We start from the raw sequence: 20,762 nt of genomic DNA, 5'->3' as shown, positions 1-20,762 counted from the left end.
TTGGTTCTTGTGTTGCATGTGCACTGGGTAAAATCACCTTGAAGAGAGTATTTAAGACAGTTTCCTGGGCCTCTGGAGGTCCTTATTCAGTAGGTTTGGGACAGGGGAGGGACTCTTGTATTTTAACGAGGCTTAAGGTGATTCTGATGTTGTCTTGCACCAGCAGAGTAGGAGTCAGTCTCTGTGGTGTCCAAGATTGAATGCCATTGGTGGTAGGACATTCTGCAAGATTTGATTTTACCCTTGGGGGAAGAAAGCAAATATTTAAAAATTTGGGGGGAAGCCACATTTTTTTTCTGTTGCATTTATATTAAGATTTTTGTTTTTGCCAGCAAGCATGATGTTGGCCATATCTTTAGGGAGGTTTTCAGACTGTAACTCAGATTTTCACTGAGAGAGGGAAAAAGTTTGCTTCTGTATATTAAATTGGGTCTTCTCCCTCTGTGGTCACCTTCATCTCTCTTGAAATCAGCTGGATATTCCTGGCAGAATAAAGAGGAGAGGACATTATTTTGAATATAAGTAGGCCAAACATTACATGGCAGAGCTGAAGTCCTAGTGGATTATGCGAGTCTGGCTTCTCTTGATTTACCACTGTCCTGCCATTACTCTTATTTTTGCTTAGTTTGACCCTTAACCTACAACACAGTAATCTCAACAAAGTTGGACTTTCTCCAGAAAACAAGAAGGAGGTGGAGAAGAAAGTGGCTGTGAAATCCATAGAAACCAAGAACAAGTTCTCCCAGGCGAAGCTGTTGGCAGGAGCTGTGAAACATAAGAGGTCAGCCAGCACTCACACAACTGAAATGTCCCTCTGTGTACTCTGAAATGCCACTGGTAATGGTAGCCTGAGCAAATACTTAAGCGGAAGTCTTGGTGATGTTTCTTTAGTAGCTTTACCTCTCTCTCCCCCTCCAGATTTGGTGTCTTCTGTAGCCTTTGACCCTTGTCTCTCGGACTGTTCATTCAACAGAACGCTAGCTAGCCCAACTAGCCCAACGCTAGCCCAACTCTTCATTGGGCACCTGTCATGTGCCAGGCATTGTGTTAAGTGCTTTCCAGGAATGATCTCTTTACACAAGTCTATGAAGTACAAGTTTGATGGGTTGAGAACATTTGTCCAAGGTTACAGAGTAACAGAGGTATGGAGTTCAATATTTGGGCCTCTATTTCTAGGCAAATGAGGGAGCAAGTTCTGTGAAAAGATTTGGGTAGGGTGTAATGAGAGCAGGGAGGAGGAAACACATAACTCACTGGAGAGGGCATGTGAGCTCAGGTTGGGGAAGGTAGGGAAAGCATTAGAGGGAGATGTTGATTATATAGAACAAGTAGGGCTTTGGCGGACGAGGGAGAGGAGAAATTTCGGGCAGCGGGAGTAGCTGCTGCAAAGGCACCGTGGCCTTTGAGACCCTGGAAGCTGTGACCTCATTATAGACCTGGCTGGGGTTCTGATGTGGGGTGGCAGCACTGCCTGGAGGTTTTGATAAGTTCTGTCTTACGTTTGCTCCTCCCTTTCTAAATCTTGAAATGGCACCAGTGATTAAATCCGGTCATTTCAGTTTGACCAGCCATACCATGGGCGAAATAATGTTAAGTTCAAATGCAGTCTGTTAGGAAAATCAGTAAGGCAACCAGCCACATGTTTTTAAGGGAGCGCATTGATGCACTCTTGTGGTTTGGTGCACCATCTATCCGCTGCAAATGTTCCTAGGACATGGCTTACGTCTAAAAATGTCGTCATGGTTTAGCGGTGGAGGGGAGGAGTAGCAGTAACCTGAAAAGGGCCAATTACCTGAGCCATGAATTATTCCTTTCCAGTTTTCACATCAGCTTTTGTGCCTTGCCCAGTGTCTTTCAGGATTTGGCCCTGGGTCAGTTTTACTGGACTTCACCAAGAAAGGGCTCTCTAGGTGGGCAGTTAGATACCTCTCAGCAGCGTCTTGCTGCTAGCAGAATGGATGTTACAACCATCTCTTTTCCTTAGTCCTTAGATCACCTTTTATTAGATCATCGATTATTATTGTTTTTTTTGTGGCAAGATGATAAATTAGTCTCCTGGGGCAGGAGTTCCTAATCTACCCAGCCCTGGGTTTATTAGAATCACCTGGGAGTTTGTTAATGTGGCTTCTAGGCCTTTCATTGATTCTGGTTCATTAAGTTTGAAGTGAGGTCTGGGAGTCTGATTTTCAAAGTTCCGCAGGTGATTCTGATGCTTGTGAAAGTCTGGTGCCTGGTGTGTGCCTAGAACATAATCAACAAAATTGAGTCCACCTCTGTGCTCCCTCTCCATTGCCTTTCTGCCTTGCTGCTCTCACACCACGTTCCCAAGTCTGGTTTATCATGTTTTTGCCTTTCTTTACTTTTAGTAGTTTCTGCGTGTGTGGGGGAGGGGGTTGTTTGTGTTTGTTTTTGTTTTGGCTACCTATATACGTATTCATAAACAGTGTAATAGCTTGCTTGTATTTGAACTTTATAAAAACAATTTCATTCTGTATGTGATCTTCTGTAAATTTGGTTTTTCACTCCAATTGTTTCTGTGAGTGAAACAGTTTTGTGTGTGTTCGTGTATATATAGCTGTAATTCATTCATTTTCACTGTCATATAATAGTGCTTTATGAGATACTAAAATGTGTCCATTCTCTTGTGGATGCATGCTTGAACTATAATAAATGGTGCTGATAGGTCCAGGACGTGCTCTATTATGTATGTGCATATGTTTCTCCAGAGCTGTGCCGGTCAGTGTGGTAGCCACTTGGCCACCTGTGACTATCAAAATCTGGATTAATTGAAACTAAAATTTTCAGGGTGCCTGGGTGGCTCAGTTGATTGAGGGTCTGACTTCAGTTCAGGTCATGATCTCACAGTTCACGGGTTCGAGCCCCGCATCGGGCTCTGTGCTGACAGCTCAGAGCCTGGAGCCTGCTTCGGATTCTGTGTCTCCCCCTCTCTCTGCCCCTTCCTTGCTCATGTTCTGTCTCTCTCAAAAATAAACATTAAAAAAAAAAAACAAACACCTAAATTTTTCAGTCCAGTTCCTTAGTCACACTAGTCACATTTCAAGTGTTAAATAGCCACCAGTGGCTAACTGCTGCCCTACCGGACAGCACAGATCAGTGATGTAGTGATTTTGTGAAATAGTGTTTCCATGCTGTCTTAATTTGCATTTCCAGTTCACATATAGTTGACGTATTTCATATGTTGATTTGCCATTCAGGTGTCCTCTTCTGTGGTAGGTACGTTCAAATATTTTGCCATTTTTCTACTGGGTTATTTGTATTTATCTTAATGATTTGCAGGTGTGTTTTGTTTGTTTTTAACTATAGTCCTGACATTTCCCTACCCCCCCCCAACCCCCAGTTTACAGCTTTTCTTTTTACTTTCATTAATTAGTTTTAAGGTGGTTGGTTTTTAAATTCTAAGGCAGTCAGACACATAATATTATATTAATTTCAGGTATGCAGCATTACGATTTGATATATGTATATATTGTGAAATTATCACAGTAAGACTAATTAATATCCATCACCATACATGTTTACACATTTTATTTTACTTGTGATGAAAACTTCTAAGACCTACTCTTAGCAACTTGTAAATGTACACAGTGCAGTGTTATCAACTATAGTCACCCTGCTACACATTACAACACCATGACTTTTAACTGGAAGTTTATACCTTTTGAAGATAGTCAGTTTTTTTTTTTAAGTTTATTTATTTTACACACAGAGAGAGAGAGAAAGCAAGCAAAGGAGGGGCAGAGAGAGAGAGAAAATGAATCCCAAGCAGGTTCCACACCGGCAGCACAGAGCCCAGCAAGGAACTCAAACTCCCCAGACATGAGATCAGGACCTGAACCGAAACCAAGAGTTGGATGGATGCTTAACTGACTGAGCCACCCAGGTGCCCCTGAAATCAGTTTTTTTTTTTTTTTTTTTTTTTGAAGGTATGAGCTAGGGATCCCTTTTCAATTTTATTCTTCAAGTGAGTAGCTAATTTTCTAGCAACAAACACTACTGCCTTTCCCCATTGATCTTCAGTGTTACTCTGTCTTATAACAAGTTTCCAAACATATATGGCTTTGTTTGGGAGTTTTCTCTCTCTCTCTCTCTTTTTTTTTTTTTTTTCTTTTCTTTTTCTTTTTTCTGTTCCTCGGATCTATAGGACCACTGCCACTCTGTGTACTTATTGTAGCTTTATAAATAATTTTGATATCTGGTGAGGCAAGCCCCCTTATACTTTTCTCAGGGGTATTTTGTCTATTGTTGGCCACTTTGTTTTTCCATATAAATTTTAGTTAGATTTAAATTTTATTTTTTTAGTCTAAGTTTATTTTTATTTATTTTGAGAGAAAGAGAGAGTGTGTGAGCAAGCGGGGGAGGGGCAGAGTGAAAGGGAGACATAATCTCAAGCCAGGCTCCGTGCTGTCAGCTCAGAGTAATTCATTCATTTTCACTGTCGTATAATGGTGCCTGATGCAGGGCTCAAACTCTTGAACCCATGAGGTCATCACCTGAGCCGAAGAGTCAGCTGTTTAACCGACTGAGCCACACCTAGATCTAGGCACACCTAGATTTAAATTTTCGATTAAGTTCTTCAAGTTTATTGGAATCTATTAAATGGTTTGATAAATTTATGGAGGAAACAGATCTTTATGGATATGAGTCTTTCTACACATGGTATATATACATTTATTTGTTTCCTTTAATGTTCTTCAATAAAGTCTTAAAGTTATCTTTCAAAAGCTAATGGTTGTGCATATATTTTATTAGATTATTCTTAGGCGTTTTATAATTTTTTTGTTGCTGGTTTGTAAAAGTGCAGCCAATTTTGGAGTATTTATATCTGGTCACTCAGCTCTTATTAACCTTAACAATAACTCTTTAATAGCTCTTAGTAACTTTAAATTTTTATTTATTTATTTTTATTTTTTAAATGTTTTTGAGAGAGAGAGAGAACATGTGCGTGTGAGCTCACAAGTGGGGAGGGGCGGGGACAGAGGATCCAAAGCGGTCTCCTGTGCTGAGAGCAGAGAGCCCGATAAAGGGCTCAAACTCTCCAACCATGAGATCATGTCCCAAGCCAAAGTCTGATGCTTAACCAGTTGAGCCACTGAGGTGCCCCTATTCATTTATTTTTTTCATTTATATTTTAAAATGTTTGTTTATTTTGAGAAAGAGAGCACACGAGCAGGGGAGGGGCAGAGAGAGAATCCTAAGCAGGCTCCACACTCTGTCAGCACAGGGCCCAATTCGGGGTTATTTATTTATTTTTTTTGAGACCGCACACAAGTAGGGGAGAGGGGGAGAGGGAGAAGCAGAAGGCCAAGCCGGTGCCACGCTCGACACAGAGCCCAGTGCGGGACTCGATCTCACAACTGTGAGATCATGACCTGAGCCAAAATCAAGAGTCAGATGCTCAACGGACTGAGTCATGCAAGTGCCCCAGTGTTTTTTTGTTTTTCTGATTGCTGTGGTATCTGTAATTGTGTCCTTTTTCATCCCATGTATTGATGGCTTGTGTTTTTATTCTTATTTTGGCTGGTTTCTTAATTTCTCCTACCTTCTTTCTCTGGGGTATTCTTTACTTCAAGTTTATTCTTTTATAATTTCTGTCATAAATGAGTGTCAGATACCTAGCTAATTAATTTTCAGCTTTTCTTTTTAGTTATAGGCACCTGAAAGTGTAATTCTTCCTCAGCTTTCACTGTATACGATTTTGTATTTCCAACTATTTTTAAATATCCATTATGATTTCTTCTTTGACTTCTGAATTAGAAACATTTTTTAAAGTTTCCAAACATCGGGGCGCCTGGGTGGCTCAGTCGGTTGGGCATCCGACGTCGGCTCAGGTCACGATCTCACAGTCTGTGAGTTCGAGCCCTGCGTCGGGCTCTGTGCGGACAGCTCAGAGCCTGGAGCCCGTTTCAGATTCTGTGTCTCCCTCTCTCTCTCTCTGACCCTCCCCCGTTCATCCTCTCTCTCTCTCTGTCTCAAAAGTAAATAAACGTTAAAAAAAAAAAAATTTTTTTTTAAAAAATAAAGTTTCCAAACATATTCAGGTAACTCAACTATATTTCACAGGACTAAGATGAAGCTCCCCCCCTACCCCCACATTTTAACACCTTATCAGTGGTATCTTAGAATCTGTGACATACAATATTTATCTTTTGTTGTTGATATCTCTCTTAATTGCATCGTGGTTTATATGTGCTAATTCTTTTGAAATTCCTTTAGACTTGCTTTGTGACCTACTCCTAAGGTTAATTTTTACAAATGTTCTGAGTGAGCTTGAGGAGAATCTGTTTGTTTATTTATTTTTTGTAAATTTCTGGGTTCTATGTAGGTACCACCAAATAAGCAGGTTAATTGTATTGTTTATATCTTCTGTGTCTTTACATATTTGTCTGCTTGCTCTGTCAGTACTTAAGTATTTTGAAATCTCCCACTATAATGATGATTTCTTGATTTTTCTTCAGAGTTCTGTTGAATATCTATTTTAACCTCTTTAATTAGAAGCATACAGGTGCAGAATTGTTATTTGTTCATAATGAATTAAACTTTGTTTCATTATAAACTTTACCTCTTGTAATGTTTTTGGTCTTAAAGTCTGTTTTCCTAATACTGTGCCGGGTAGCTCAGCCTTTGGGTTTGGCCTTAGTGACTCTTGCTACTCTTTGCTTTCAATCTTTCTGGGTCTTGTTTGTTTTTGTTTACTTTTGTTAAATCTTTTGGATTGTCTCATAAATATCTGATTTTAAATGGAGTATGTTCATCTGTTTTTACAGGTAGGCTTGGATTTGTTGGGATTTTTGACACAGTTTCTGCTGTCTCAATGTTGCTTGTCTTTTTACTTAAAAGATATTTTTCCTTGTATTTAAAAAAAATTATGATTTTAAAAGCTTTTGTTTATTCGTTTTCTTTCTACTGGTTTAGATTCATGCGGTGTTTCTGTTCTTTTGGTGGCTAACCTTGCAACTTACTAGGAGTACTTAGCACAACCTAAAGTTAAATAGCTGTCTTCCTTTCCTACAAAATTAAACATTGACCTTAGAACTTTGCACTCTAATCACCTCTTCCTTACATTCTACTACTGTCCAGGACTTGAGTATGGTCGTGTTGAACACCACAAATTAGATTGTGTTTGCCAGTTCCTTTGTTCACTGTCCCTTCCTTCTGTGATTAAAGCCTTCTTTCTGGGATCATTTTCCTTGTTGAAGTGCATTCTTTTTTTTTTTTTTTTTTGACTGCCCTAAATATTAGCAGTAATGGTGGAGCTTGGGGTATTGCACTAAGCTACACAGCAAGGGAAGTACGTTCTCTAGACCGTCTTTCAGTGAAGGTCTTTTGAGTGACTTTCAGAATCACTAACATGTCACTAAAGAGATTTCCTTTAATCTTTAAGAACTTAAATAAATTTTCATCACGTATGAAATTGTCCAGATATTCTTCAAATCCATCTGTGGTTCTAACCAAGATGAATGATAAGGACAACAAAGAATCTGAAGTTTAGGTGATGCCTGAAGGTCTAATGCTTCACCCCTTGAATTGGCCAGGGGTTTATGTTGTCCTTATAACAGTAATGTAACTGGAAGGAGATTAGGAACCTGAAGTGAAGACTTTTCATTTCAGATCATCCCAGTTCTTTGAGGCTACCTAAGGCCCATATAATGGTTATTGGAATTCCTGCGTCCCAAAGTTTTAATCCCCACAATTGGACATAGCTCAAATTACCATGTTTTTTGTTACAGCTCAGAGAGTGGGAACAGCGTGAAAAGACTGAAGTCGGACACTGACCCAGATGACAAGAGTCAAGGTAGGGTGGCAGCTTTCATTTCACTGTTTACTTGTAATACACATGAACCATAGTACAGGGCTGGACTGCAGCACAGCTGTGAAGGAATGCATGGGTCTCTGAGCAAGCCGATCTAAATTTAGTTTACCAAACTGTTTCCTACCAGGCAGGATTTATACCCAAGAGTATATGTCAACTGCCCTGCCAAGCAATATGTTAGAAACCAGTGGAACTGATAAATGACAATTGTGCTTTCCCAGAAGTGCTTACAAAGCCAAAGCCCTGTCTGCTCACAAAGGGTTTTTCTCTGTGTCCCCCAAATGTCACGTTTCTTGATTTCACCTGGCTGGCTACCAGTGAGAGGTAGAATGCCTGGCTCTTGCTGATGGTTGGATCGGATTGAGCCTGGAAGCATAATACAGTCTCCAGAAGCATACTTTCTTTGGTGGTTGCTTCTGTGCAATCAAATCTGGCACTGTATTAAGTGGCACAGAGTTGTAAGTGAAGGTGAGTGTTCCTGAGGGCTGGATCGGGGATAAGAAATCCAAGAGCATTTTTAGTTCTACCCCTGACTCCCTGGGGGACTGAGATTCTGCGCTAAACTCAGTGGGTCATCTATAAAACAGGGCTTACATTGATTTCTCCCTCAAAATATAATGGATATTTAAAAATGTATATCTGCTGAGCACCAGTAATGGTGCGCTGTTGCTGATAACTTTTTGCTCTAGAATTACTTTTAAGAAGGACATTGAGTGAAGAGTCTTCTTTCTACGTATATATCCTCTTCCATCCAATTCTGCTTCCCGGAGAGAAACAGTATTATACATTTCTTATGTGCATATCCGGAGCTATTCTGTGTCTGTATAAGCAATTACAAATATATGCTTTTAAAATTAAAAAAAATGTTTATTGAGATAACTTAAAACATATTCAAACATTGAGATAATAAGGAACCCCATCATGTAGCTTCATCAGTTTTTTTAATACATATCCAATCTTATTTATACCTCCTTAACTATAGTGTTTTGAGGCAAATGTCAGACATTATATTGTTTTATCCATAATTCTTCTGTACATATCACTAAAAAATAAGGGTTCTTTGTTTTGTTTTTGACATCACAGTGATCTTTTTTTTTAATATGAAATTTATTGTCAAATTGGTTTCCATACAACACCCAGTGCTCATCCCAACAGGTGTCCTCCTCAATGCCCATCACCCACCCTCCAGTGATCTCTAAATAATATCAGATAGCATATTAGTATTCATTTTCCCCAATTTTCTCACAATTTTTTTCTTGACAATTGGTTTTTCAATTTTTTTTTTTTTTTTTTTTTAATTTTTGGGACAGAGAGAGACAGAGCATGAACGGGGAGGGGCAGAGAGAGAGGGAGACACAGAATCGGAAACAGGCTCCAGGCTCCGAGCCATCAGCCCAGAGCCCAACGCGGGGCTCGAACTCACGGACCGCGAGATCGTGACCTGGCTGAAGTCAGACGCTCAACCGACTGTGCCACCCAGGCGCCCCACAATTATTTTTTTTTAATGTTTATTTTTGAGCCAGAGAGAGAGCAGGGGCTTGAACTCACGAACTGCGAGATCATGATCTGAGCCGAAGTCAGATGCTCAACCAACTGAGCCACCCAGGGGCTCCATTGACAATTGGTTTTTTAAAAATCAGGATCCAAGGGCGCCTGGGTGGCTCAGTCGGTTGAGCGTCCGACTTCGGCTCAGGTCACGATCTCGCGGTCCGTGAGTTCGAGCCCCGCGTCGGGCTCTGGGCTGATGGGCCAGAGCCTGGAGCCTGCTTCCGATTCTGTGTCTCCCTCTCTCTCTGCCCCTCCCCCGTTCATGCTCTGTCTCTCTCTCTCTGTCTCAAAAATAAATAAACGTTAAAAATCAGGATCCAAGCAAGGATCAGTCATGCATTGTATCTGGCCTGTATGGCTTTAAAAAAAAATATTGAGATACAACTCAGTGCCATAAAATTCATTCTTTGAAAGAAGCACAATTCAGTGATTTTGTTTTAATATGTTCACAGAAATGTGTATTCATCACCACTGTTTAATTCCAAAATGTTTCATCACCCCAAAAAGAGTCCCCATGCCCATTAACAGTTATCCCCGTTCTTCCCTCTCTCTAGCCACTGGCAACCACTCATCTACTTTTCTCTCTGTGGACTTGCCTTTCCTGCACATTTCCTATAAATGAAATCATTCCATCTGCGGCCTTCTGTGTCCAGTGTCTTTTCACGTGTTTACAAAGGTCATCCATGTGGTAGCACGTATTGGGACTTTTTACGCTGAATAATATTCTGTTGTATGGCATGCTGCATTCTGTCCAGTCATCAGTTGATGGGCATTTGGATTGTTCACACTTTTGGGCTACTCTGAATGATGCTGCTAAGAACATTTGTGTACAAGTTTTTGTGTGACCAGCTATTTTCACTTCTCTTGGGTGTATACCTGGGAATGGAATTTCTAGGTCATATGGTAACTCTGTGTTTATATGGTTAACTTTTTGAGGAACTGCCAAATTGTTTTCCGAAACAACTGCACCATTTTTACACTCTACCAGCAGTATGTGAAGGCTCCAGTTTCCTTATATCCTCGTCAACACTTGTTATTGTCTTTTTTATTTTGTTTATCTTTGTGGGTGGGAAGTGATACTTCATTTCTCTAATGTCTAGTGGTGTTGGCATCATGTACTTATTGGTCATTTGTATATCTTCTTTGGAGAAATATTTACTCAAATCCTGAGCCTATTTTTAAATTAGGTTACTTGTCTTTTTACTGTCGAGTTTAAAGAGTTTTTTATATATTCTGGTTACTAGACACTTGTCAGATAGATGATTTACAGATATTGTCTCCCTTACTGTGAGTTACATTTTCATTTTCTTGATAGAGTCCTTTGGAGCACAAACATTTTTAGTTTTGATGACATCTGACTTATCTATTTTTTCTTTGGTTGCTTGTGCTTTAGGTGTCGTATCTAAGAAACCATTGCCTAATCCACAGCCATGAAAACTTACACCTGTGTTTTCTTCTAAGTTTTATGGCTTTAGCTCTTCCATTTTGGTCTTTGATCCATTTTGAGTTAATTTTTGTATATGGTTTGAAGTAGGGATTCATGTTCATTGTGTGTATCCAGTAGGCCCAGCACCCTTTGTTGAAGAGACTTATTTTTTCCAGACTGAACTGTCATGGCACTTTCGTTGAAAATCAGTTGACCAACATGTATGGGTTTATTTCTGGGCTCTCTCTTCTCTTCCATTGACCTGTATGTCTATCCTTATGCCGTTACCACACAGTCTTGATCACTATAGCTTTGTAGCAAGTTCTGAAATTAGGAAGTGTGAGTCCTCCAACTTTGTTCTCTTTCAAGATCATTTGGCTATTTGAGGTCCCTTGCATTTCCATATGAATTTTGGGATCAGCTTGTCAATTTCAATAACAAAGGCAGTTGGAATTTTAATAGGGATCACCTGAATCTGTAGATCAGTCTGGGAATATTGCCATCAGATAGCATCTTAACAATAGACTAGTGTGCCTTTTAAGTCTCATTTGGCCTATAGGTTCTTCTTCCTTTTTATGTTTATTTTTTGCTTCCTTTGTTTTTGTGAAGAAACTGGGTCTCTTTGTCCTGTGGAGTTTCCCATGCTCTAGATCTTGTTGATTATATCTCCATGGTGTTCCTTTATTCCTGTGTTTCCTGTGAAAATGGTAACTAGATCTAGAGCTTGATCAATTCAAGTGTTTTGGCAAGAATACCTCATATGTTGTTTTGTACTTCCTGTCATCGTCATTATTTTAATTAACATACTCTGTTCATTGTTTAATTCACCTGTAGTACCTTGGGAATCATTGCATGACTGTACATAAAGAGCTTCATTCCTTTTTAAGACTATGTAGTATCCTGTTATATGGTTGCAACATAGTATGTTTTTTCTATTTTTTATGATGGACATTTAGATTGCTTCCATGCTTTCTCTGTCATGATGTTTTATTAAAAACTTTGTACATGCGTTATTTTTCACACCCATGATATGTTAGGTTAAATAGAATTATTGGGACAGAGAAGATACACATTTGTAATTTTGATAAATATTGTAAAATTGCCATGCAAAGAAGTTATCCCAGTTTACATTCCCATCAGCAATATAGGACTTCCATTTCACAGATGTCTTTTTAATATATAGGAAACTTGCTAATCTGGATGTGTAAATAGGATTAAGTGTATACTATGGGCGTATACACATGCACATACACACAAGTACATAAAACTTCATAGAAATCTTAAATGTACTTCAGCTAGTCCTGTCTGTGTCTGGTGCTTATTCCCTTGTAGGAAGTATTTGCTGCACTAGTCAGTGGAAAGGAAAACTTGTGTGGCAGTTTTTGTTTTTGTTTTTTTTAACGTTTATTTATTTTTAAGACAGAGTGTGTGAGTGAGGGAGGGGCAGAGAGAGAGGGAGACACAGAATCTGAAGCAGGCTCCAGGCTCCAAGCTGTCGGCACAGAGCCTGATGCGGGGCTCGAATGTATGAACCATGAGATCATGACCTGAGCTGAAGTGGGACGCTTAACTGACTGAGCCACCAGGTGCCCCACTTGTGTGGCCTTTTGAAACCGTCTTAGGGAGCACCTGAACGGCTCAGTTGGTTGAGCATCTGACTATTGATTTCGACTCAGGTTATGATCTCACAGTTGGTGAGTTCGAGCCCTGCGTTGGGCTCCGCACTATCAGTGCAGTGCTTCGATTTTCCCTCTCTCTCTGCTCCCCCCCTGCTTGCACTCTGTCTCTCTCAAAGTAAAATAAAATAATAATACTTGTTTAAAAAAAAACCATCTAAGGCAGACACCATGTTTCAGAGCCACCTTTTAATCTCTTTGTCTTCCCTTCCACTCTCACAGCAGCATTCTTACAGCTGGGCAAGAGATACCCTCTTTTGCTAGTAAGGCCCCATTGGAAGAATATCCCCTAAAAGCTTGCTTGAAAGTCTTTTCCTTCGCAGTAGAAAGCTTTGTGCCTTTGTTCCCCCCAGAAAAGAACTCTGTGACCCTAATGGAGATTCAGGTTTCCCCCATTGGGGGCTCTGGACTTAGGCTCTGAGCAGAGCCAGTGAATGCACAAGTTGGCCCCATCGACTCTCAACTCACGCATCTGTTTGAATCCCAAGAACATTCCCTATTAGTAATTTTCGGTGTTAATTTGGTATAACAACGTGGTCCTGCAAATGCAGAAGCTGGCAGGAAACTTCACCAAATGGGTGAGATCAGAGGGCACCATTTTGTTCTCTTTGGACAGTTGAACTATTTTTGGAATGAAATTTGTCAGAGTTGCAGTCTCTTTTCTTTCTTGAAACCTAGATAATCGGGAGATTTGGTCTTTTGGCTTAAACTCTGCTGATGCCATTGTGGTCCAGATTTCTTGGTTTCATTTCGTGGCTGGCTTCTGTCCTTCCATTAGGCCAGCTCTAGTCTTGCACAGGTACTCTGAACTTGATCCTCCTTTTCTATCTAAGATAGACCCTAAAATTCAATTCACCCTTGAAATTCTTAATAAAATGACATCTCATTGAACAGCTTCACATAAATTACTTTTCTGAGTAACTGATTTATGAATCAGGTTTTTTTTAAAGCAAATATTTCATTTTTTTAAATATATATTTATTTTGAGAGAGAGAGAGAGTGTGTGGGCAGGGGAAGGGCAGAGAGAGAGGGAGACACAGGATCCAAAACAGGCTCTGCACTGACAGCAGAGAGCCTGATGGAGCTCGAACTCATGAACCTTGAGATCATGACCTGAGCCCAACTGAGCCACCCAGGCATTCCTTAACCAAATATTTCTAACAGAATACTGAAAGTATCACTGTATATGTGAAAATAATAATACAGGGAATGTTCAAGTAATGAATAATGTACAATTTGATGTTGGGTCCCAAATTTTCACCCCTCCCCCCCAATTTAGCTATTTGCAATGAAATGTGTAAAATATCTTTAACACATGGCAAATGCTGGCCTGCTCTGCGTCCCCATGCTATGGGGACGGAGTGGTGAAGAAGGAGCCCTTGCCCTCAAGTGGCTTACAATGAGAACATACAGACAAGCAACCTGTTTTGTTGTTAGACTGTCCATTCTTCTGCAGCCTTCCTGGCTGTAAGAGTGGGGTGCCCATGAGGTTACAGAGATACATGGGGCTATTCCTCCCCAATTTAAGTAGACTATGATGCTCTTTGAACTTTTGCATTTGCTTTTCTAAAAAATTGTCTGCATTGGCAGTATATGCATAGAAAATTCAAAAGGGGCAAAAGAATAAATAAAGTTTATTTATTCATTCTAAAATTTAAAAAGTTTGGGGCGCCTGGGTGGCTCAGTCGGTTAAGCGGCCGACTTCAGCTCAGGTCACGATCTCGCGGTCCGTGAGTTTGAGCCCCGCGTCGGGCTCTGGGCTGATGGCTCAGAGCCTGCAGCCTACTTCCGATTCTGTGTCTCCCTCTTTTTATGCTCCTCCCCCGTTCATGCTCTGTCTCTTGTCTCTCTTCCTGTCTCAAAAAGAAATAAACGTTAAAAAAAAATTTTTTTTTAAATAAAAATAAAATTTAAAAAGTTTGGAATAAAAAAAGTTAAGTCTCCCTGTTCCCCAACCGCTCTGCTGATCTCCCCAGGACAACCACTGTTACCAGTTTTATATGTATTGTTTTAGACATCGTCATGCATGTCCATGGGCATGTTCCCCTCCCTACAGATTATAGCTTACACATACCCTTGCCTCTTTCACAAAGCATAGTGGTTTGGTACCAGTACGTAGAGGCTTTACTCTTCTTCATGGCTGAATAATAGCCCATTACACTGGTCCCTTATTAATGAACCTTTCAGTTGCTACTGTCAACAGTGCCGCAGGGAATGTTCTCATATGAACATCATTTAAGATTGAAGGACGTTGCCAAACTGCCCCACATCCTCTCAGCAGCATATAAAGATGCCTGTTCCCTATACCTTCCCTCCTTATAGGTTGTTTCCTCTCCCAAGTTTAAATGTCTGTTTTGCTTTTTCTGTGAACTATTTGTACCTTGTGTCCAGTTTTCTATTCGGTGGTTGGTTGGTTGGTTGGTTGGTGTCAGAAGAACCTGATCTCACAAAGAAATTGACTTTTGTGATATTTGTTGCAAAAATCTGCCTCTGCTTTCATGTAGTCTTGTAATCACCGTCTTTACGATCAGTGTCGGCTCTCAGGTCACGTTCTTACATCTCTGTGTTTCAACACTGCCTTTCTTCAGCAGCTTCTTTTTCCCCTATTAGAACTTCCTGTAAGAGCAGCAAATCCACTGAGCTTCTCAACCCTGTGTACTGGCCGCTCGCTGGAGGTCTCTTCTTGCTTCTCAGTGGTAGTTTTGACTTCCTCCTGATTTCATATACTTGGAACCATGTATCCTTTTCACATTTACATAAAGTGTCAGTTAGGGGCTTGTAAAGGCAAAAGCCAGGAAGGTATATGCTTGTCAGCCTGAGACACTGAGGTTTAAAGTCCAGCACTTAGTCTACAGTGAGCTCTGGTATCATTCTAGTACGTTATTTTTTGATTCAGATTTAGTTTAACGTTTTCTACTCTAAGTGGCCTTTAACCTTGGCCTGGTCATTTGACCTCCTTCATCAGTAAGATGGGGATACCAACATAACAGGTTGTTGTAGTGATTCACTGAGTCCAGAAACATTTAGAGGCAACAGGAGTGGTGGAGTAGAGTCCTTAACTTCTCTTTTTACTTCTAAGTGCCGTATTCCCCTGGATTGAGGCTTTCCATCACTGGGGTGCTGCAGTGACTCTGGGTTTCCCGGAGCAAAAAGAGCCTTAGCTACGTGGTCACATTCTGCATGGCTTTAAAATGTTCTCTGAGTGTGGCTTCAGTTTTCTCAGTTGTAAAAGAGGAACACAGCTGTCCGATGCAGGGGACAGTAATGATGACTGCACAGAGCGGTTTGGGGCTTCAGGGTAGAGCCCGAGGCGCTGTGCCCCACACGTGGAAAGTACCCTGTGAATTTTGGGCAAAATGGTGAAGTCACAGTGCTTCCTCCTGTTTTGCAGAAGCCCCGTCCTGCATGTCTCTTGGAAGCACGTCCCTGAGCACTCCTTCCATCCACTGCCCCTCCGCCGCGGTCTGTATTGGCATCCTCCCAGGCTTGGGTGCCTATTCCGGCAGCAGCGACTCCGAGTCCAGCTCAGACAGTGAAGGCACCATCAACGCCACTGGCAAGATCGTCTCCTCCATCTTCCGAACCAACACCTTCCTCGAGGCCCCCTAGCTCCCGTGTCCCTCCCAAGCTCCTGCCCAAGAGTAGACCGGACGGTTTGTTCTGCCTACGGGCATTACCTCCCTCAGAACTCCTTTGCCTGCTTCCTGTGCACACCGTGACATTTTTAACCTCATCTAAAAATGTGCCAGAGTCCACTTGTGGCCCGACTTGTGTTTGGTTTCTGTTTTCACTCCAGTGCAGATGTCCAGACCTGTCCTGCTGCGTCTTTCCTTGCTGATGTGCTGGGGGGAGGGGAGGAGGGCTCAGCAGAAATTCCACTGAAAATGCCCTGGGAAGATAGGCACCCACTGGTGTGCAGAGTGTTTGGATCATGTTGCTTTCTTTTTTTCCTTTCCCAACAGCACAAAGAAGCAAGGGCAGTTATTGGACAGGTATTATTTAAACATTCGGCTCTAGATGACCATCCCGTTTGGTTGTACTGCATTGTGGAACACATGGGGGACGGGGGTGGGTGGGAGAAATGAGCCGGGTGACGGAATGGCGACCTCCCTTGGAACTAACCAATTCTCGATGTTGTGTGACTAAGTAAAGATTCTGAACTGCGTCTGCAGGGGGTGTCACTTAACACTCATCACTTATTGTGAAATTTCTCCTTATTCTTCCTTCCTTTTCCTTCTCCTTCCCCTTCCTCCCTCCATCCAGTGGTGTTTAAGACTCTAAAGCTTGGAGAAACAAACAGGCCTTATCTCATCGTGGCCAGGAAGCAGAAGTGCTGTTTAGGTGTGTAGATGCAAGGACTTATTTCTGGCAGCTTGTAGGATCCTGACTGCACACCAGTGGGACACACCTGCATCTTCTGCCCCTGCTGGGTACTGTCGAGGCCCCTCTCCATTTGGTACATTTATAGTTGTGGCTTCTAACCACGGAAGCTATTACTGGCCTAAAGGTGCTGCCCTGTCCTTTCCTCCCCTCTGCTCTTTCCCCTTTGCACACAGGGCAGCTTTAAGGCTGTGAGCAGCGAAGACTTAGAGGTACTGTCCCACCTCGGTCTCCTAAAAGGGAAGCAGGCACTTTCCCTCCAGGATGGAGGCAGATGAGGTATGAAGGCCTTATGGACCGAGGGAGGCATGGGCTTTAAAAAAAAAAACAAACAAAAAAACAGCTCCCCACTTCAGGAGAATGAATCTGTACGGTTCTCTCTTCCCCCTGGGTTCCTACGTCAATTGTTTCTACTTCTCTGGGTGTGAGACAGAGAGAGACACACAGAGAATGTGTTGACACTGTGATGCTGGCAGGCAGAGAAGCTACTCAGTCTTCATGTGGGCAGAGAGGCCCCTGGATCTCCTCCAACCCACTCCTTTTCCCCTTCCATTGCAGTGACACTTTGGGCCTGTTAGCAGATGGTGACTTCCCTTCACCCATAAGTGATGCCTTGTGAATTCTTCCTCCTTTTCAGAACCACTCAGTGCTAATTGTTCCCGTCGGTACAGGCGCATCAGCTTCATCCTAACAAACAAGACATTTAGGTAAAACTGTGTAGGCACCTTCTGCTTCTCTGCTTCATTGTTCCTGCGATCGCGCTGTCATTATTACAGCACGTACCCAGAGCAACCTCACCTCATTTCAGGAGGCAGACCAAGGATTCAAAATCACCGTCTTTGTGTGGTTTGACTTTTAGGAAGCCATTACTATACCTTGTGGCCTCTGTTGTTGTTGGAAGTTGACAAAAGGTTACAGGGATTAAAACTGTATGTTAACTTGAAAGCTGATACATGTCAGAGAACAAGATCTTGCTTTTCCTGTACCGAATCTTGCACTCCCAGCCCCCTCCGCATTTACCAGCACAGCTAGATTGTGTTGAGAAAGTTGAGGCTCTTCAGATGGAGATCTCTGCTCTTGATGTCACAGGAAAGACTGAGAGTCACCGGTGGCACCTCACTGTGTTCATTGTACCTGTTGGTATAGAGTCCTGGAACAGAGACACATGCCCCATAGAAACTATGACTAGCAGAGCAGGATCTGGTCTCCCCAGTAGAGGAAGCAGCCTTGGAAAGCATCCAGTGTAGACAGTGTGGTTCAAACCCAAAGAAGGATGGAAAAAACGGGCTGCTTTAATCTACACAGTGCAGCACTCAGGCCTTCATAGATAATTGGGGTTTTATAACTAGGTGACAAGGGATAAAGGCAAAGTGTGTGTATTGGGGGGCAGGGGGTGATTACATTGTCCTGAGTGGTAGTAGTCTTACAACTCTTGAATCCTGCAAGGGAGAAAGCCTGTCTCTGAGGATCTCTATTGCCAATTCTCTCTGGATGATCTAGTCTGTGTCACACTGTGCCCTCTCAACCAGTTCCGCTAACTTCTGGCCCTGTCATTTGAGTGGGGAGAAAGCATGAAATTCAAAGCATTCATTTTTCCATCTATAAAAAAGCTAGGGAGCTGATGTGACTGGACCTGAGAGGTGGCTGGTGATCTGTTTACATAGGACTTCCCTGATCTCAAGACCCCAGAGGAGAAAAAACCTGGCTTCTCAAATTTAGACTGGGATGGGGGTGGGGATCTCTAGCTTTCTTCAGACGTATCTTAGACCGGACATTGGAAGTTGGGCCCCTAACTAGGGATGACCAGTGCCCGCTCTTTGCGTCCTTGTTCTTTCCAGTTTCCACCTTAGGTTCTTCCCTTCTGGCTACCTCTTTTCTACCCAGGACAAGCTGCTTTTGCCTAAGACTTCCCCCACTGCTTCTGCTTCTCCCTGGGAACGACGCCTAGTTCCCTCTTCCCTGGTTGTACCATAGTGGTTTTGTGCTCGGAGCCAGACATTTTCTAGCTGGGTCACTGGGACAAGGTCCATAACCTCTCTGGGCCTCAGTTTCCTCCTCGGAAAATAGGAATAATGAGACCAGCTTTCTAGTGACGGTGAAAGATAATCTGGATTAGGTACTTAGTGTGGGATCTGGCACACAGCGCTCAGTAAATGGTAGCCATCTTCAATAGCCCTGTTACTGCTGGCCTCCCCTGTTTCGCGGTGGGCGTCCAGAGCTTCCGTTAGTGCTGATTTATGGCAGGTTTTCCCCATCCTACTGGCAGTACTTGGTTGCAGCTAAAACACTGACATGATGAAGGGTCAGATCTGGTCGTCAAAGCTCCAACCACCAGCTTCTGCTGTATGCTTCCCTCTCAGCTAAATGTTAATTGCTTAGGCACACCCGGTTCCTTGGCTCGGGTGTCCTATTCGTGGGTATATGGCTCAGCTGTTGTCTTAAGCCCCTTCCAGAAAAACAAAAAGGAGAGCTTAGTGGCAGTGCACCATTATTTGGACTTGAGCGTTGTCTTGATTTCCTGGCGTGCCCAGCCTACTTACACGTAACAGTATGGAATGTAAGTTCTACTTGGTGGGAGGCTAGAATCTTGGCAACTTCGTTGTAGTCACAGGGTGAACACAAGAAGCCAGTTGCACATTCGTGCCTTCGTGACGCTGGCAAGAGCTGGCATTTTGCTCCCTTACCTGCTGGAGCTATGGTTTAGGGAGAAGGGGAGTGTCCCAGCAGTGACAGGCAGAATGTGGCCCAGCATTAGCATTTCACAGAGGAGAAGGACAGCAAAACCCAGAGACAGCCACTACTCTGAGCTGTTGGCTGGATTCCACCCTTACTGTTTTAGTAACAGGCATGTCATTATGCCTTGTGTGGATTTGTTTCATTCATTCATTGTATACCGAGAGGCTGCTATGTGTGTGCCAGGCACTGTTCGGGACATTTGTGGACCATTTTTGTGGACTGTAATATCTTTTATCCTAAAAGTCCCACGAAGCAGCCCTTCTCTACATTTTATAGAGAAAATCGAAATTCGTAGTGGTTCTATGACTTGCCTGTGACTGCACAGTTAGGTGACAGGACCAGAATTTGAATTTGAGCCTTTAACTCTGAAGTCTGACTTTCTGTGGTGTCAGTGAAGATTTTAAACAAATGCTAGTGCCCAGGCCTCAGCAGCAGTGATTCAAGGGTGGAGGGGTCTTTTAGATTTTGAAGTTCACTTTTTAGCTTGCTATCCATGTACCAAGAATCAAGTACCAGCATCACCGAAGCTCAATTTGTTTTTGAGATATAATTGACATTAGTGTTGGGTGTGCATTTATTCAGTACTTGTGTATATTGCTAAATGGTCTTGTTTTTTATTTTTCCTTGTGATGAGAGCCTTTAAGATCTAGGCTCTTGGCAACTTTCAGATATAATACAGTATTATCAATTATAGCCACCATGCTTTACGTTACACCCTCAGGACTTATTTATTTTGGCTTGTTGTTTTTTGTTTTTGTTTTTGTTTTTTTGTAAGTGGTGATTTGGCCTGGTCAGGAGTTCGGGCGCATTCCTTTCCCCTGTGAACTTGAGCCAGCTGGGAGTAGAGGGCTTGCTTGACTGATTTACTCAACCTGGGCAGAGAAGGGGAAAGAAAGCAGAGATGTCAGGGTCTGCTCCCATGTGAAGCCTGGAGGTGAGTGAAGGCTGTGGCCACCATACCTGAGGTAGATGGTCCATAAGAGTTTGAGCTTTTGAGATGGACCCCAACATAAGGCAGGGATTCTCTCACCAATCTGGTAAATTCTTCCCATGGGGAGATAGAAGGGAAGGGTCTGCATGAGAAGTGCCCCCCACCCCTTGCAACATATGTGTCCTGTAAGGGCCAAGGAGGGGATGTGGGGCTGGGAGGAAGAAGGCTGCCCCC

General features: G+C 42.4%; 1 protein-coding gene across 6 annotated transcripts in view; it reads left to right on the top strand.

Moving 5' to 3' along the window:
* Positions 1 to 16,236, top strand: part of PSME3IP1 (proteasome activator subunit 3 interacting protein 1) — a 31,586-nt gene extending 15,350 nt beyond the window's left edge. For all 6 annotated transcript variants that reach the window (XM_043599266.1, XM_043599267.1, XM_043599271.1 and 3 more), the window contains exons 5-7: positions 648 to 781; positions 7,749 to 7,813; positions 15,873 to 16,236. In XM_043599266.1, the coding sequence (XP_043455201.1) occupies positions 648 to 781; positions 7,749 to 7,813; positions 15,873 to 16,090 (417 nt within the window). In that variant the 3' untranslated portion in view covers positions 16,091 to 16,236. The remainder of the gene's footprint in view (positions 1 to 647; positions 782 to 7,748; positions 7,814 to 15,872) is intronic.
* Positions 16,237 to 20,762: the final 4,526 nt, after the last annotated feature.

Source organism: Prionailurus bengalensis, chromosome E2 (genome assembly GCF_016509475.1).
Source record: "Prionailurus bengalensis isolate Pbe53 chromosome E2, Fcat_Pben_1.1_paternal_pri, whole genome shotgun sequence".
Classification (NCBI taxonomy): Eukaryota; Metazoa; Chordata; class Mammalia; order Carnivora; family Felidae; genus Prionailurus; species Prionailurus bengalensis.
Note: the sequence above shows the minus strand (reverse complement) of the source record. Positions and strands in the feature narration are given on the sequence as shown.